The sequence below is a fragment of the Filicampus tigris genome, chromosome 15, assembly GCF_054856515.1.
Source record: "Filicampus tigris isolate MCC_2025a chromosome 15, RoL_Ftig_1.0, whole genome shotgun sequence".
NCBI lineage: Eukaryota > Metazoa > Chordata > Actinopteri > Syngnathiformes > Syngnathidae > Filicampus > Filicampus tigris.
The window spans coordinates 8,139,402-8,157,500 of NC_141231.1; the positions used below are offsets into that span (position 1 = coordinate 8,139,402).

At 36.7% G+C, this 18,099-nt stretch overlaps 2 protein-coding genes across 6 annotated transcripts in view; one reads left to right on the forward strand and one right to left on the reverse strand.

Moving 5' to 3' along the window:
* The window catches only part of nedd4l (NEDD4 like E3 ubiquitin protein ligase), a 49,862-nt gene extending 40,419 nt beyond the window's left edge, over nucleotides 1-9,443 (forward strand). For all 5 annotated transcript variants that reach the window (XM_086053129.1, XM_086053130.1, XM_086053125.1 and 2 more), the window contains 11 exons: nucleotides 371-600; nucleotides 1,477-1,598; nucleotides 1,677-1,747; nucleotides 1,822-1,917; nucleotides 3,173-3,246; nucleotides 3,328-3,388; nucleotides 3,494-3,553; nucleotides 3,636-3,743; nucleotides 4,611-4,707; nucleotides 4,885-4,957; nucleotides 6,129-9,443. In XM_086053129.1, the coding sequence (XP_085909255.1) occupies nucleotides 371-600; nucleotides 1,477-1,598; nucleotides 1,677-1,747; nucleotides 1,822-1,917; nucleotides 3,173-3,246; nucleotides 3,328-3,388; nucleotides 3,494-3,553; nucleotides 3,636-3,743; nucleotides 4,611-4,707; nucleotides 4,885-4,957; nucleotides 6,129-6,231 (1,095 nt within the window). In that variant the 3' untranslated portion in view covers nucleotides 6,232-9,443. The remainder of the gene's footprint in view (nucleotides 1-370; nucleotides 601-1,476; nucleotides 1,599-1,676; nucleotides 1,748-1,821; nucleotides 1,918-3,172; nucleotides 3,247-3,327; nucleotides 3,389-3,493; nucleotides 3,554-3,635; nucleotides 3,744-4,610; nucleotides 4,708-4,884; nucleotides 4,958-6,128) is intronic.
* Nucleotides 9,444-17,231: 7,788 nt separating this feature from the next.
* The window catches only part of alpk2 (alpha-kinase 2), a 14,826-nt gene continuing 13,958 nt past the window's right edge, over nucleotides 17,232-18,099 (reverse strand). The window contains exon 11 of the mRNA XM_086052895.1: nucleotides 17,232-17,796. Within this exon, the coding sequence (XP_085909021.1) occupies nucleotides 17,586-17,796 (211 nt within the window). The 3' untranslated portion in view covers nucleotides 17,232-17,585. The remainder of the gene's footprint in view (nucleotides 17,797-18,099) is intronic.

Here is an 18,099-nt window from a genome sequence, read left to right on the forward strand (position 1 = left end):
AGCGGCTGTTAGAGCATGCTAAAAAGGTCAATAACATGATTCATAAAGTGGTGGAACTGACTCTAGGAAAAAGGTTGCAATTTTATATTCAGTCATGCTGGTTGACTTCCAAGTTGAAATAAATTAAAAACTATTTTCCCATAGAAAATGTCGCAATAAGGTTAACGTACCTTAATTGTGACATTGGCTGCATTTGAACATACCATTTAGTCAAATTAAATTAGTTTGTATGACTTGGGAACAATTGTCAAGATGTTTGGTTAAATTACTGTAAAACAGACGTAATGTTATAGTTGACACTATATTAACATCGGTGTGTGTGATATCAACCAATTTGTTTTGACAGACTCTTTAATCTGTGTAATTACAGGCTGACATCCCCAACCGGTTTGAGATGAAGCTCCACCGCAACAACATCTTTGAGGAGTCGTACCGTCGGATCATGTCGCTCAAAAAGCCCGACGTCCTGAAAGCGCGCCTGTGGATTGAGTTTGAGTCGGAGAAGGGCCTGGACTACGGGGGTGTAGCCAGAGAGTGGTTTTTCCTCTTGTCCAAGGAGATGTTCAACCCCTACTACGGTCTCTTTGAATACTCCGCCACGTAAGTCCAAGAAATAGTTCTGCCAACTTGAAACAGAGAAAAAAAAAAATGCCACTGCCATTTGGCTGAGGTGTTGTTTTCCCACTGGGACTTGTTAATACATCCTTTCACTTGGACTAAGTCTTCCTCTCATTCAAAAATCCATCCTGATGCAAACTGTTTCCCCATATTCAAAACAAGGGAATATAATGGAAGGTTCCTGATTGCCTGCTTTGGTCGGCGCCAGCAATTACCTCACATTTCTTTGCAATGTAGAGTAAAGGTAGCACAAACAACAGTCATGTCAGGTGATCACGCCCCTGAATAGACAGTATAGCCGTTGCTTTTGACTTCTTTAGTCTAAAATTATTACAAAAGAAAAACCTTCTGCTTAAGATGTTCCTTAGCACCTGCAGGTAATCTCGAGGTTGTCCGCTTTTCACAAGAAAAGTGACGACATGCAATCCATCAACCATCCATCCCCCGGTCAGTGCGCATCTTTACATACGGAGGTGTCCGCGATGTTTTAAAAAGTCTTTCATTGGATTTTCCTAATCGAAATGCGCCGTATTCTGTTCCTAACTTACACTAACTCAGTAAGTCGAAAATTAATTAATATTTGTATGAAAACACTGCTAGGCTCTATATATAAAACAAATGGAAAAAAAGGATGCAACAATAAGTTATTAGGCCGCTGCGCGAATTAGGTCATTGCACGCTGTTCACACCGTCATGACACAAATCCAAACTGTGTCACTCGAGTAAAAAACTGTCATTCTCAGTGAAACCATGTTGTGTGTAAATCCAGCCTTAGTGACGGAAAGGTCATACATTTGATGGAAGTGGCCGCAAAATGGTTGATTGATTGCATTGATTGTTGGCGTGTTGTATGTGCAGAGACAATTACACCCTTCAGATCAACCCAAACTCTGGCCTGTGCAACGAGGACCACCTTTCTTACTTCAAATTCATCGGACGCGTAGCGGGAATGGCCGTGTTTCATGGGAAGCTACTGGACGGTGAGCTTCTGAACTCTTTTTGACAGCCCCCCCCTCAGTCTCTGACATTCACACGCAACTCACTTGTGCCCCCTGCAGGCTTCTTCATACGACCGTTCTACAAGATGATGCTGGGTAAACAGATCTCCCTGAAGGACATGGAGTCTGTGGTGAGTCATTGCAGCCCCGAGGCCCTTGAGTCTGGTCTGTAAATCGGTTTGAAATGTTTCCATCTTTCCTGCAGGACAGTGAATATTACAACTCTCTCAAGTGGATCCTGGAGAACGATCCCACGGAGCTGGACCTGCGGTTTTGCATCGACGAGGACAACTTCGGACAGGTATGTGACGCTGCCTAATATCGTTTGAATTGACCATATCATTAGAAAGCTGTTTTCTTGAACGTTTTTGTAGTGCATGTAGAGCAGGGATTCCAAACAGGAGTTTTCACAGCTGGGAGGTGCATGAGATTAAAAGTATAATGACTGTGAATTGATTTTGCTACTGCAAAATATTTTTTTAAATCCTCTATCAAATGATAATAAAAAAACCTGAGGTTTGGAGGTGTGCAAACTCTCTCTGGATTTTGAAGTGGGTGCTTGAGGTTAAAAGAAGAGTCTGTCTTGTTGTTTTTGCAAAATGGTGACATTTCCTCTATACAATTGTATTTAAAAAAACAAAAACAAAGTCACTACAGGGTAGAAAGGGTGTGCCAAGTAATATATCTGCAATTTTGAAGGTTGCACAGAGATTAAAATATTGTAATGGCAATATAAAATCATGTCAATATTGATATTTGTAGTGTTATAACTTTGACGAGCCAAGTGTGTGCGCCAACTCTGTCAGGTCTTTAAGTGGCTATGTGGTAATAAGAGTGTAATTGGCACGTGTTTTGGATTTTAAATGTAAAGAGGAGAAAATTCAAAGTTGTTTTGCAAATGTATATCCTGGTGAAAATGTATGTGTTGGAACGGTCCGCAACACAATTGCTCAAAGCACACTCCATAACAGTAAAACCGCATGGAAAGTAAAAAGTAAATAAAAATAAATAAATTAGCCCCCAACGCCAGTTTTATTGATTGACAGGTAGTTGGGTGGTCATATCTATCATAAGTGGATGTACGAAAAAGTCTCAAGGAAAACGAATGCCAATTGGAAGACCACATCCGAGACAGAAGGATGATGCTAAATTGTGAAGTTTTTTTGCCCGTGCTATGTAATGTGGACCAAGCATGGCCTCAAAATTGCTTGATCATTTAGAGGATTGGTCATGAAAAAGGGCAAAATGAATAAAAATTCAGCACCAAAACCCATTTAATTTAGAAGCATGAAATTGAATTGAAAGTTTCATCATAACAGGAGACACAAAAAAAAAGTAGCAAGGACCATTGCCTGGAATTTAACAAGAAGTTGGCCATTTTGGGCAAATTCCGTCCTTATACTTTCATAAACTCTGAGCGAATTCGCCCTAATGATCCCCCAATCGGAAGCAGGAATATTTGACAGATACAGTACGATTGTCTTATGTATCTGCGGGGGGTGCAGGGCCATGTTCATCTGTGTTCACACCTTTATTTTATTTTTTTTCTCACCAAGACGTACCAGGTGGACCTCAAACCCAGCGGCTCGGACATGGTGGTCACCAATGACAACAAGAAGGAATACATCGAGTGAGAGCCTTAATTCTGTAACAATTCATGTTTAGAGACAATAAAGTGGTTCCGGTTGTGACACACTTTGTCTCCCGACAGTCTGGTCATCCAGTGGAGGTTCGTCAATCGGGTGCAGAAGCAGATGAATGCCTTCCTGGAGGTATTTCTGCACCACTGCCTAGTCGCCACTAAGGGGCAATGTAACCTCAAACGGTGTTGTATCACACTGATGTGAGTAAAATCGCTGACGTTTCTTTGATTTCAGGGCTTCACAGAGCTCATCCAAATAGATCTGATCAAGATCTTTGATGAAAATGAATTGGAGGTAGGCATTTTTTGCCTTTATTAACTAAATTGAACATTTGAACGCAAGACTTGCAGTTGATTGCCTTGCTGCGTTTGTGCAGTTGCTCATGTGCGGCCTGGGCGACGTGGACGTCAACGACTGGCGGCAGCACACGGTTTACAAGAACGGCTACTGTCCCAACCACCCGGTCATTCAGTGGTTCTGGAAGGTCAGTCTGTTGCTTGTGTATGCTCATGCCGTCTGGTTGTTGTTTTGCTTTGCGATGCAAACACGTGATTGCTCTGGTTGGTGTCAACTTTGAAGATCAAAGTCTGTTTGAAAGAACAGACTTGTTTGCACTGATGAAAGTCTCAACCTGTTCCCGCTTATCATTTGGCTTGATTTGAGGCTTAAACACACAGCAAATACGAAGCACTACAACATCACAACATCACCGAGAATGGAGCCAGTCATTGTTACTTTGTTTTCATAAACCGGTCTTTACAGTTGAATAGGTTTTAGATTACGGTGTGTTTTAAACATTTGGCTGGCTCTACTACTAGCTGCTGGTCTTTATCATTTGGTTTTTACAAAAGGGGAGAACTCGCAATGCCATTAAAGACGGAGCCAACTAGCATTGTCACAATACCAACAATTTGACTTTGATTTACCTCGATACCTGAACTGAAACGATTCCATGGCAAAAGCTGAAAATATCAATAAAAGGTAGTGGGATAATAGCTCACCGCTAAACTATATATATTAATTCAAACAATTACTGTAAGTACACTAATTACAATACTTTTGATTAAAAAACATATTTGTAATACTAATAATAATTTTAGATACTGTGTATCCAGTACTATGTACTAAAAGTGCCGAAAGTTAAACCGTCAACATTTGATTATATCGCGTTTTTAATATGAAGACTACTCCACTTATAGCACAACACTGTGACCACCCAAAAAAATCATTACTCAGCTGTTTACAAATAATTACATCATTGTTTCTCAGTGGTGCAATGTGTCATTGGATGTGTGTTGTTGCCTTTAGATTATGCAATGTCAATTGTCTATTATGATTTGCCTTTTGTCAGGTTGTCCTGTTAATGGATGCCGAAAAGAGGATCCGACTTCTCCAGTTCGTTACGGGAACGTCGCGGGTGCCCATGAACGGCTTCGCTGAGCTTTATGGTAGTCTTTCCTTCCTTCCTCCCTCCTTTTATGTCCTTTTTTAATGGACAGCAACCAAATGCAAAACTAGAGCTACAAAACAAATTCCAATTTGTTTTCAAATAAATATGTGATGTTTTAAATGCTACTATTGCTAGGGAAAAAAAATCTTGTGACCAAATGTTGTTCTTGTTCCAGGTTCAAACGGTCCTCAGCTTTTCACTATTGAGCAGTGGGGAACGCCGGATAAGCTGCCCAGAGCCCACACGTGGTATGTCACAGTCATTCTATTTTTAAAAAAAAAATTTTTTATGAGTTGCGTTTGAATTGAGAAAAAAATATTTTTTCCTCTACGCTTATTATGGAAGAATCAAATAGTGCTACACTAGCAATTTTTTTCTTCTTTATTTGAGTTTTGATTAAATAATCCTGATAATTCACACAACTTCCCCATTAGGGGGTTTACATTTTTTTTTTCAATTTATTCATAAAATAATATATTTAGTATAAAATTAAGTCAATTTACATTTAACAATGTCTGTTGCAATAGTTGTGTTCACTTGAAACAAAAGCTGCTCCGTCCTGAGTTGTTTGACACATCTAGATTTAAATACCATGAAATAAAAGCTGAACTTCTGAACCCTTTGTCTGATATTCAGCTATTTATCTGAAAATAGGGGTGGGCAAACGATACCTATTTTAGGAATTTGAATTTCAAACAAGTGGATTCTGTTGCCATTTTGGCTACTTAAAACATTGAATAAATTCTTGGGTTAGATTGTATCTGATATTGTTTCAAAGCGATTTTTCAAAAGTGCTGTTCTGTATATTTTGGTGACAAAAATGTTTTTGCAGATATCACCCTACCATGGCATGGCTCAGGGGTAGAGTAGTTGTCTCTCAACACAAGGTTGTGGGTTTGATGCCTTGCCCCTGTGACAATGTTGATGTATCCTTGAGCAAGATATTGAACGCCCGTTGCTCCTGATGCTGCGTCAGGAGAGGGCTCTGAGCACCTTGCTATATGAGTGAAAGCCCATTTACCAAAAACAGACCATGTTTATGCACCTTACTAAACAATATGGCTGAAAAGTAATTTTCTCGCCTTTTTTCCTCCCCTGGTAATGCAGGAACCAATGTAAAACTTTATCATAGGTCTAAATGATTGTCGGATTTGTGTTCAGCTGCCCGAATGGCCATAGAATCCACTCTAGCCCACCCCCTAGTGAATCACAAATGTCTTAAGTATACAACAAAAAAACAAGGAATTGACTTTGCCGTTCCAATACATTTGGAGGGGACTATTTCATGTTCACATACTGCTGATGTTGTTTTGTGTTTATACAAGGCCTACCGCCATCCTCACCTAAATTAATCCAGTATTTATGTAGTTTGCTTCTTGAAGCAGGTGAAATGTTTTTAACCTAACATTCTTTTGCCAGTTTTAATCGTTTGGACCTTCCCACCTACGACTCATTTGAGGACCTGCGGGAGAAGCTGCTCATGGCCGTGGAAAACGCGCAGGGCTTTGAGGGAGTTGACTAAACGGGTGGGCCTCTGTGAGGAAAAACAGCATCCGAAGCAACCTCCGATTTATCGGAATTGACAAACGGGAAATACAACATAAATGTGTCCGAACCGGCTGTCGTAGCATGTGGTTAGCCAACGCCGGACTGTTAGCCATACCTGACTGTACAGTGAGTCGACATGCCTACTACTTCTTTCATTTGGGGGTCTATACGTTAGGGCAGAGCCTCCCCGCTCCCAGCAGGGAAGGGAGAGTATTTTTTCCCCCGTCATGAGTGTGAAATACCATCCCGTCACCACTACGCCGCATGGAAGCACTAAAACTAACGTAACATTTCATTTGCTAGCGCAGCAACCAAGGCCTTAACACGGCTCCCAACACCGGATTACCTTAGCAATCTAACTAGCCAATCACACTTCAGGAAGTCTGCCACGCCCCCTCTCCTATGTTGCCATAGGAGCATTTTTTGGGGGCTTTTTTTTGTTTTTTTTTAATATATATATATATATATATATAATTTTTTTTTTTAATCCTTGCTATGATTCCTTCAGGAAATATGACGTCTTTGTACTGATGTTTACTATTTTGCCAATTTTCAAAGATCATGGATAGTGAATTTCAAATGTAAAAAAAACAAAACTTCATTTTGTAACGGTCATTAATAGCAAGCTTGTTTAAAAAAATGTAATGTTTCTTTTTTTTTTTTTTTTTAATTGTTATTATCGCTACTCTGAATATCGTCGTAGTGTGCCGAAAAGCAGCATGAAAACGTATGTTGTGTTGGCTCATGATTCGGAAATGTGGGGCTAGTTTCTGTAAAACTATCATGAATAGTCCTGGCTTGTTGATAATGCTGTAAATTGTTCTCTTTTTTTGAAAATATATAAATGTATGTATGTATTACATTTAATAAGTATTACTAAAAATGAAGTGTGTGTGCGTGCGCGTGAGAAAGAGACAAGCTGTGATTTAAAACTCTTGAATATTATTAAGCAGCATGTTTCGTACAAGAAATGTAAATGAATAGATCTTTTTCTAACACCATGGAACTTAAAGGGCACTTTATGCATCACTGAGGTCACCTGTGTCGGTAACTTTTGAATGTGATTCTACTTCATAAGCAGCACTTTGCCGGTGCAATAGAAACCAGACTAGTGTGGTTAAGCTGCTAAGCCAACCACATTTTGGAAAAATAAAATATAAAAAAAAAAAAACTTTCCACTTCCTGCTATTGCTGCCATCCTCATTGTCATTTATCCTTTTTTTGTATATGCTTTGCTTACTTGTTTTTATTTTTTTTCTTAATAGAGTGACAATTATGTATGTACATACAGTGGGGCCAAGAAGTATTGGGCAACTTAAAAAATTGCAAGTTCACCTATTTAAAAGATGAGAGGTTTGTAATTTTCATCATAGGCACATATCAAGCGTCAGAGACAATGTTAAAAAAAAATCCTGGGAATCAATCACATTTGTGTGATTTTTAAACAATTTATTTGTGAAAATGGGTGGCCAGCAAAAGTTACTGACCAAGAATATGTTATACCTCTTCCCTTTTGTAATGTTTCCAACTGTTGATCTTTTCTCACAAAGTTGTTTTCCAATTGCAGTTTGATTCATCCCAGCTTTGTGCAGTTGTACATTTTCATCTCTGGTGTCTTTGAGTTTGTTTTCTACCTGCCCAATACTTATTGGCCACCCATTTTCACACATTTTTAAAAAACCACGAAATGTGATTTCTTGGGATTTTTTTTTTTATATATAGTCTTGTCTCTCACACTTGATGTGTACCTATGATGTTAATTACAAACCTCTTATCTTTTTAAACAGGTGAACTTGCAAATTTTTAAGTTGCCCAATACTTATTGACCCCACTGTACATACATGTACGTACATATATATATATATATATATATATGTATATATACATACAGTATATATTCATGTGTGTATGTATATATGTGTGTGTATATCTGTATATATATATATATATATATGTATGTATATGTATGTATATATGTATGTATATATATATGTGTATATGTATATATGTATATGTATGTATATGTATATATATGTATATATATGTATATGTATATATATATGTATGTACACACACTAGGAGTGTAACGGTACGCTAAATCACGGTTCGGTTCGGTTCGGTATATTTTCGGTACAAAAAAAAGATTTCTTTTTTAAAAAAATGTTTATTTCGAAAAGATGACAAGTAGACTGTACTTTTTTTTTGAAAAAATAAAAGCGAATTATTTGGGAGATATTCTAAGAAATTACACCAGAATAAAAAATACACTAACAATAAAGATCTCTTAATTTTGTAAGTTATTAAGACACTGAAATCTTTAAACACTCAGCAGCAACAGCCTATGACACATCTAAGTATTCAACTTAAAGCCAAGTTGTCATTACAGTACATACATTATTTACACTTTTTGTGATGAAAAAAATACAATAACAGTTACAATTATTGCTAACTATATTAAAACTATTTTTATAATGAAAAAAATACATTAACTTTAAAAAGTCTTTATGAAATTGTATACACTTTTTAAGCATTGAAATCTTTGAATGTTCATATTGTAACGAATTGGGTTAACTGTTGTGGTCGGATCTGCGTGATGCTGAGTCATGTTCATGAATGCATCGTACGGCAAGAGAGTGGAGCAGCGGAGAAAGAAGAGCGTGAGCAGTTGTACTTGGATTAATAAAAACGTGATAATCAAACTACTGGAACGCAACAATATGATAAATCTCGCTATTTAAGTTTGACGTTTTTGCTCCCTCGTCTAAGAAACATTCACAGTCGGATGATGCCGTGCATGTTAGACGTGCTACCTGCCGCCCATAAAACCCTCGGACTTCACCACGTAACTATCCCCAATCGGCGATTTTAACAGGACAGCCAGAATGTTCCCAAACAGGAGACCGCAGTGTACGGGGGGACCTTTGAACTCTGGCTCTTACTTTTGTGTCGCCACTCTTGTCTCAAGCATGCAACAGACAATAGCGCCCGTGCGTAAGCTCGCGCTAATAAGTGGACCGAACCAAATATGCCATACCAAAACGTATTAATACACCCAAGTGTACCGTTACACCCCTAACACACGCACACATACATACACGCAATTCTTGAAAGATGCCACTGCTCTCTTCTCTCAACTCTTTTGTGGTTCATTTAACTTCAGTCCAATAAAAGTGAAACTTCTTTCAACTCTTCTGTTGTCTTTTTCTCGCTTGGAGTGACTTGTTCACAAAAGTGTGACAATAAGTCTACACTGAAAAAATGGTGTGTTGAATTTCCTCTTTAAGTGGTTGCATAAAATAAAATCATCTGGGTCCAGATACATTAGTAGATCTAGTCTATTTAAAAACGTATCTGTATCCAGATGATTATATTTCGACGACCACTTGAAGAAATACAATTTAGTAAATTCAACAATCTCTCAGCGAAGAATGGGAAATTGCTCTTCTGCAATATAATGTAACTGGCAATATAGGCGAATGTATCAATTTGTAAACAGCCTCTTGCCACCCCATCCATTATTGTTGAAATTAATAGGTGAGCAGTTTTACTTTTGTCTTACAGTGAACCCCCTCGATTTCTGAGGGACTGAGCCTTTGTGAGAATCTGCTGTTAATTGATTAAAAAGGTGTTTGCTTGTGTATAGGTACCATAAGAAGGTGGCAAAACACAATCTGAGGATCATTATGCATAACATCATGCATCTAGCGTGTACACAATCACTAACCTATGTTTCATAACTCTTCAGCAGGTAAACTATTCAACACAAACCGCCTTTACATGAAGCTGATCAATATATTAGCTAGCATACGCTGAAAAAAAAAATTCTGTCCATTTACTCAATTTTATTTCTTCAAGTGGTTGCATGAAATATAATCTGATTCCACTTATTTAGTGGAGAATAGACTATACATCTACTTAATAAATGTATCTGAATCCATGTTTTGTGCAACCACCTGAAGTAAATTCAACCTTTTTTTTTCAGTGTACTACATTCAACATTCTAGCACCAACTGTTGAGACACCACACCAATATGGGCACTAGATAGTACATTACATATTAATTTATTAAGCCATCTTGACATGAAAACACTAAAAAAGAATTCAACCTAATCTGTAATGACACTAATATTCCACCATAGTATACTGTTATTGATTTTGCCTGACCTCAAAAACAGCCCCTTGACAAGATTTTCAGTTAATAACGGGTTAGGCTAATCAACCACCACGAATATGCGAATTTGCCAATACCAAACCAAGAATGAGCTGTATTTTTTTTATCTTGACTTTTTGTAAAAGACTCACAGGCATCTCAGCTCTACAAAAAACAAAATAATACACTCAAACAATGTTCCCTCTAATTTTCCATGCATCTGAGCATTCAAACAAACTCCCTGAGCATTTATTGGACGACAGTGAGCAATGTCACATATGCACATGGTGGCTAAACCAGTGTCACACCAGTCGAAAACCTGAGATCATAACAATTGCATCAGGGGTCACCAACGCGGTGCCAGCAGGAACCAGGTAGCCACCAAGGACCACATGAGTAGCCCGAGGGCCTGTTCTAAAAATAGCTCACCACTGATGGGAGACTATTTTCTAGGAATGCTGTTGGAGTCATCATTTTAAAATGTAAACCCTGGCCAAGAGTAATGAAAATAATGTGTACACCTGGTATTTATCTGTTTCCCAATCATTGAGAAATCATTAACACGATCAGTGGCTTCGTGTAAATTAATGTCATTAGTTTTTAACAGGGGTGTCCAAACTTTTTGGTCTGAGGGCCGCATTCATAAAAATGCAAGGATGAAAGGGCAACTTTAAAATTCTTCAACTTTATTAAACATGGTGAAATCAGTCAAGCGAGCAATTATATATTGTTTATATTTTGTATTTATTTTGATATATTTTGTACATATGTGTATATGTATATGTGTATATATATGTATATATATATATATATATATATATATATATATATATATATATATATATATATATATATATGTATGTGTATATATATGTATGTGTATATATATGTATGTGTATATATATGTATGTGTATATATATGTATGTGTATATATATGTATATATATGTATGTGTATATATATGTATATATATGTATGTGTATATATATGTATATATATGTGTGTATATATATGTATGTATATATATATATATATATATATATATATATATATATATATATATATATGTGTATATGTATATATATATATATATATGTATATATATATATATATATATATATATATATATATATATATATATGTATGTGTATATGTATATCTATATGTGTATATATATGTATATATATGTATGTGTATATGTATATCTATATGTGTATATATATATGTATATATATGTATGTGTATATGTATATCTATGTGTGTATATATATATGTATATATATGTATGTGTATATGTATATCTATGTGTGTATATATATATGTATATATATGTATGTGTATATGTATATCTATGTGTGTATATATATATGTATATATATGTATGTGTATATGCATATCTATGTGTGTATATATATATATGTATATATATGTATGTGTATATGTATATCTATGTGTGTATATATATATATGTATATATATGTATGTGTATATGTATATCTATGTATATATATATATATATATATATATATGTATGTATATACATATATGTATATGTATATATACATATGTATATGTACACATACATATGTGTGTGTATGCACTGGTGATTTAGTAACTTGGAGAATGTGCTTTTGAAGCGTTGGTTAATGCGGTGCACGTGTTCCGGTGAAGAGACGTCCGTTCATTCACACACACAATCTCCAAGTTATCAGCTCCAAGGACGAGCAAATAAAAGCCAGCCTGCCAGCGCGAGGACATTTTATCAAAGCCCAAAGGCTTACAAACAAGCCAGCAGCCAAAAATCGCCATTAGTTGTGCACCCGCACCATTAGTCTGGTGTGCAGACTTTTAAATAAGGTTTAGAGTTGTACTTTAGGGGTATACCCACAGCACCAAATAAGATCCCGCTGACCCATTTGATTGTGAGCAACATCAGCAAAGTCTTCCTTGTAGAATCTGATCTGATCTGATCACTCATTTCACTGATGAGTTTCATGATATCATCTCTTTTGTTTCATGCAATTATAACTATAGGCAAGACAGTTGAAATATATTGTATTTTCAAGCCCAATCGAAACTATGCTAGCAACGAGTTAACGAGAAATCACAGGCACGTATTTCTTGATGTGTTTGACGAGTACAGGGAGGACAGCTGCACTAGTCTGGGTTTTCCTACACACTGAAAAATGTTAGGTTGTTTCATCTACCCAAGTGTTGGGTCATGAATGTTAAATGAACTAATATGGGTTAATTTTGACCCACTTGATTTTAGTGTCTTGTAGTAGTCTTTTCCTCAATTTTGAAGGGTGATCCAGCTTCCTGGTAATGTCACTGTTTTTCTGTATTTTTCCACTTGATGATGACTGTCTTCACAGTGTTCCATGGAATATTTAATAATTTGTAAATTCTTGTGTATCCGTTTCTTGAATGATACCTTTGAACAATAGCATTCCTCGGATGATGTGGAAGCTCTCTGCAGACCGCGCACTCTTTGAAACAATAAACTTTTAAACCTGCTGGGTCGGAAATTGGACCAACCCGAAATTTGACCCAACCTTCACGGTTGTTGCAAAACAACCCAAAGTTGGGTCAAATTGACCCTAGTTAGTGGGTCGGTCCAATTTGTGATGCATGGTGTTAGGATAAAAAAATAACAATATAGCAAAAAAAATAAATAAATAAATAAAACATTTTAAAAAAGACCAACACAGCTTTTTGGGCTATTGGGGTAATTTATTTTTGATCCAATTTTTGGGGTTAGATGATAACCCCCCAAAGGTTGTCAGTCCCTTTTTGACCCATATTGGGTTATTTTTTACCCAATCATTTTTAGGGTACGGCTTGAGCTTTAAGATGTGACTACAAAACTGTCATGCATTAAAAGCCTACTGGAACATCTGAACTTTATTTGCCGATGTTTAGAGGCATGTTAAATGGTGGCAGGTGTGTGCTGACTCCCATTTAACATGAGATTGAATGTGATTGGTAAATTCTGAACACAGCTACATCCCCAGTTGTGCAACCACATTATCTCTCTCTCTCTCTCTCTCTCTCTTTCTCTCTCTCTCGCTCTCTCTCTCCCTCTCTCTTTTCATTTTTATTACTTCCCCTCTTAAAAATATTTTAAATGATTTGTCTTGGTCTCCTTTCTTTTTAACTCACTAAAACCTATGGTATTTGAACTGAGGTGTGTAGACTTTGCATATCCAATTCACATACTGCATACTGTATATGGATCATCTGAAAATACATTTAAAAAAGGGGGATATTGGGCACATTAACCCGTCCTTATATGTAAAAGACCCCTGTTGCCTCAGTGGAACTTTTTGAACTTTTTTTGTTGTTTTTTTTTTGGTCCCACCTCAGCTCACCCTCTCCTGGCTCCGGTCAGGGTCGATCAATACTTGCCCTGTAGCTTATCACTAATGTGCAACTAGCTGTTTGTCTACATAAAGACTTGGACCGGGCACGGACCTCACTCGGCTCCCCGCCTGCCCCGTCAGCTTCTGGACTTTTACCGTTTTGGAAAGATCCCGGAAGGTATATGAAGAGGGTGGGACACGGCTGGAACGGGAGTCAGGGAATGACCGCTACAAGTGGGGGTGAGCTGGAAACAAGTGCAGATTTTGATTCACAGGAAAATGTCTGGGAATTCCACAGATGTTATCGCGTGACCCGGCTGCACACGTCCCACCAAAACGGTCACTTTTCTGGATAATCGTGCTTATTTTCTGTGTCTGTTTTCTCAGTTGCCTGACGGTAGATTTTTAAGGTCCCAGAATTCCCAACTCATCCGTCCGCCAAGCAGCATCAGTCCTCGGGAGCTGTGGAGTGTGACAATGGTGTTTGTGTCCTGTCAATCAAACGCCATCATCACACTAAATAGCTACAGGATGGAAAAATACACTCTTGGACTCCCCACCCACTGGATTTTTATTCTTTTGTTTTTCAGATTTGAGGTAAATTTTCTTAGTGTCAGCAGCAACAACAACAACAAAAAAAAACATTGAATAGCCTTACTTTTTTATTGCCTTAAAAACAAATACATTCATTTTATTTAATTTAAAATTTGATCAAGAAATAAATGTATTGAACACACACAAACATGAAGCATAGAAATGGTTATTTATTATACTTTTACAGCAAAAAAAAAATCGGAATTTTAAAAATTCCAAATAAAAGAGGAAGCCGACCCAAACATATTTTTTTCAGAATATGTTCTATACAGGTCCACTAGTTGAAATATGGCATTTTGATGAATATTGCGTTTGTGGAATTTAAATAAAGCAGCAAAATGCACCCACTTTTAGCCATCTCAGGGGGCAGCCATTTTGTCACTTCTGTCGATGATGTCATTAAAGTTATTCAGGGCTCAGATAACGACCAAATCACAGCTCACCGGTTTTCTGAAGCTGAGCTAGCTAAAAACGGGTGGATTTCTCATATTACACAAATACAATATTCATCAGAATGCCGTGTTTAGATTAGTGGGCCTGCATAGATTATATTCTGGAAAAAAATGTTTGGGTAGAATTCCCCTTTAAGAAGTATCAATTGTTATTAAAACATCATTATCATGTTAAATATCTACTGGGTCGGGAAAAAACATTGTTGGAGACTTTTTTATTGTTTTTATTTTTATTTTTTATTCTGAACTACATTTTTCAAATGCTTGATTGACACTACCAGGTTTTAACCATGTCCTTAATGTTGCAGCTCTGAACCAGTGGCTAAAAATTCAACCTGTACCTTAGGGGCCACACATTTGCCATACTTTGGGGGGCGCGCAAGATTAAAAGTGTAATTTGCACACAATCATGTTAACCCTCCTGTTGTGTTCTGAGTCAAATTAACCTATTTAAAGTTTAAAATGCTATAAAAAGATATTTTCAAAATTTTTGAAAAAAAATTGTAAGAAGAATAATGGCCTTGCTTTTAGCTTCTTTTTATGATCTATATTTTTCAGTTTTTGTTCTTTCTTTTCCATTTGTAGGAGAACAGTAAGTTCATGTTATCTTTTCATGCAGATTTTAATTATTTAACTTTAAATTAAACATTCATTATACTGAGCAGACAATAATGGGCTAATTAAAAATAAAAACCAAATGTTTCTATGGACTAGACAGCTCAATTCTATTTAACTTTTTTAAATTGTTGTTTTTAGGTTCAAACTGCAAAAAGTCATAGTATCAAAACCATAATATTACATAAGTATGTACTTTTTAAGGAATAAAGCCTCTGTCTCATTTAATGAACACTTTCAAATGGGCCTACTTTACTTGGTGAGCTAAGTATTTTTAAATGGTACATTATGTAAAAAGTTTGAGAACCACTGATATTGTCATTTTGGCCATTTTTGCAGGCGTCCTTCAAAAATGACCTTGTCCTTGAACTTGAGCTTTTTGTCCGAATGAACGTGGTATATTAGAGTGACCCTGCCCTAAATTGTGACAAAATTCAATTTTTGTCAGTACGCGTGGGTGCAGAATGACAGCAAAGTTTGATCAATACAAGTATAAGAAGCTATGATTATTTTTTACATTCTAATGGTATCTTGTATATGAAATGTAGATTAAATTTGGTCATTTCAGGACCAAAGTGTCCTTCAACGTCAAACCTAATGCGCATCATTGCAAGAAATGTGTGCTTTGGTCATTGTGTTTGGTCTTAGCATCTCTGTGAAGTTTGATGAGACACCATGAAACACAAAACTCTGTAAAAATATGAACCCAAAATACAAGTTTAGCCTATATTTCAATTTTAACCATCATTGAAGCATATTATTTCAAATAAGGTCAAAATTGAATTTTTGTATTTGTTTTCAAAGCTTTTAATTTTGTGTCAATCAATTCCACCCTATATTATAGCAAGACAAAATAATTCATAATATTCAATATTTATAAGGTTCATTGTTGTTGCTGTTGGGTGGTTGTTGTTTTTCCAATCCGTCTCTCTCTCTCTTTTTTGAATAGGTCTTTCTTTTATATCAATTTAATACGTTATGAAAGTACAGATTATAAAATTACCTAATTCACTGAGTTATGACGAATTTAATGGAGCCAAACGAAGTTATCTTAATAGAAGTGAATGGAAGAGCTTGCCAAGGACTCCAGGTTCAAGATGGCGGCCGTCTGCATGTCCACAACCAGCCGAGACTTATTCTACGCCAGTGTTTTTCAAACTTTTTTTGAGTCAAGGCACATTTATTTCATTAAAAACAAACCTGCGGCACACCACCAGCTGAAATTGTGAAAAAACAAATCTTATTTGAACAAAAAAAGTGTAATATTATTTATATAAGCATTTTTTACCATTGAAGAATGACGTTATATTGTAACGTCTGGAATAGGAATTAAATCAACACAAAGAAAAAAGTATTTTATAATGTTTCATATTGATACTTACTCAGTGTGGGCCTGTTTGGATAAACATGCGTCACTAATTCGCTTGTCTCTAAACAAAGACAATTAGCTACCTGCTGCTGCTACCTGCTGGTATGGAAGAGTACTACAATGTAGTAAAGGCATGATTACGCTGCCAGGCGCTAGACCGCACAGGCACACAAATTAGATAATTTCCCACGGCACACCTGACAATATCTCACGGCACACAGTTTGAAAAACTGCATTCTACGTTCTACGCATTGTGCCAATGGAGCAGAGCACTGTCACATGCTCATGCTGGCAGCGGCACGGTACTCTCTGGGTTCTGTTCATTTCACTTCGTGGCTATGTATTTGAACATGCATACAAATTCAGCTATTTTGATGATTAAATCATTGATAACTTTTGGGTTGAAAAGAAAATGAATGCAAACCACAGAACTAAAATGAAACATAATTTAATGTAATCATGTTTTTTTTTTTTTTTAACTCTTCACATCTAGAGAATGGCCAACAGGGGGCGGCACTGCCTCACTTGTCTCATTGAATGGATGAAAATAAACATTAAACAAATAAAAGCATTCACACTGAATCCATCAATAATACACTATGTCCTCTGTTCTATGTTTCATAGCCAACAGTGTTTCCTCCAATAAATAAATTAACCAGTTCATTAATTTAATGAACACACGCATTTGGAAACATTATCAAAGTAAAAAAGAAAAGAAAGAAAGTCAATATAAGACATGACAGTTCAACACCCCAAATCCCATCCAAGTCCAAGCGCTTCCCTTTGTTAGGACTTAGCCTTCAGAGTTGGCCCAAATGTTTTCTTTTTGGGTACTGCGGAAGGCTGCGCTTTGCTTCTGGCAGCAAAGGCAGCCTTTTTGGCTGCTTTAGGCTGCAGGGAGGCCAGGCCCAAGATCTCACAGAACGTGTTGCACTGGTGCAGCACTTTGAACTGGTCGATGAAGGAGGTGGCACAGTTGCCTTTGAAGCCCTTATAGCTGCAAACCAAATGAAGAAAAAGTCTGAAAATATCCCTCATATTTTGAAACACCAAATCTTTTATTGTATTTATCTTTTTAAAGCAGAAGTCAACCCAAACATATTTCTTTCAAGTATATGTTCCCAGCAGGCCCACTAGTTGAAACACGGCATTCTGATTAATTTTGCGTTTGTGGAATATAAATTAAGCAGCAAAATGCACTCATTTTTAGCCATCTCTGGGGGCGGCCATTTTGTCTTCTGTCCACTGAAAATGACATCACAACTGCTCACAACGACCAATCACGGCTCACAGGTCAGCC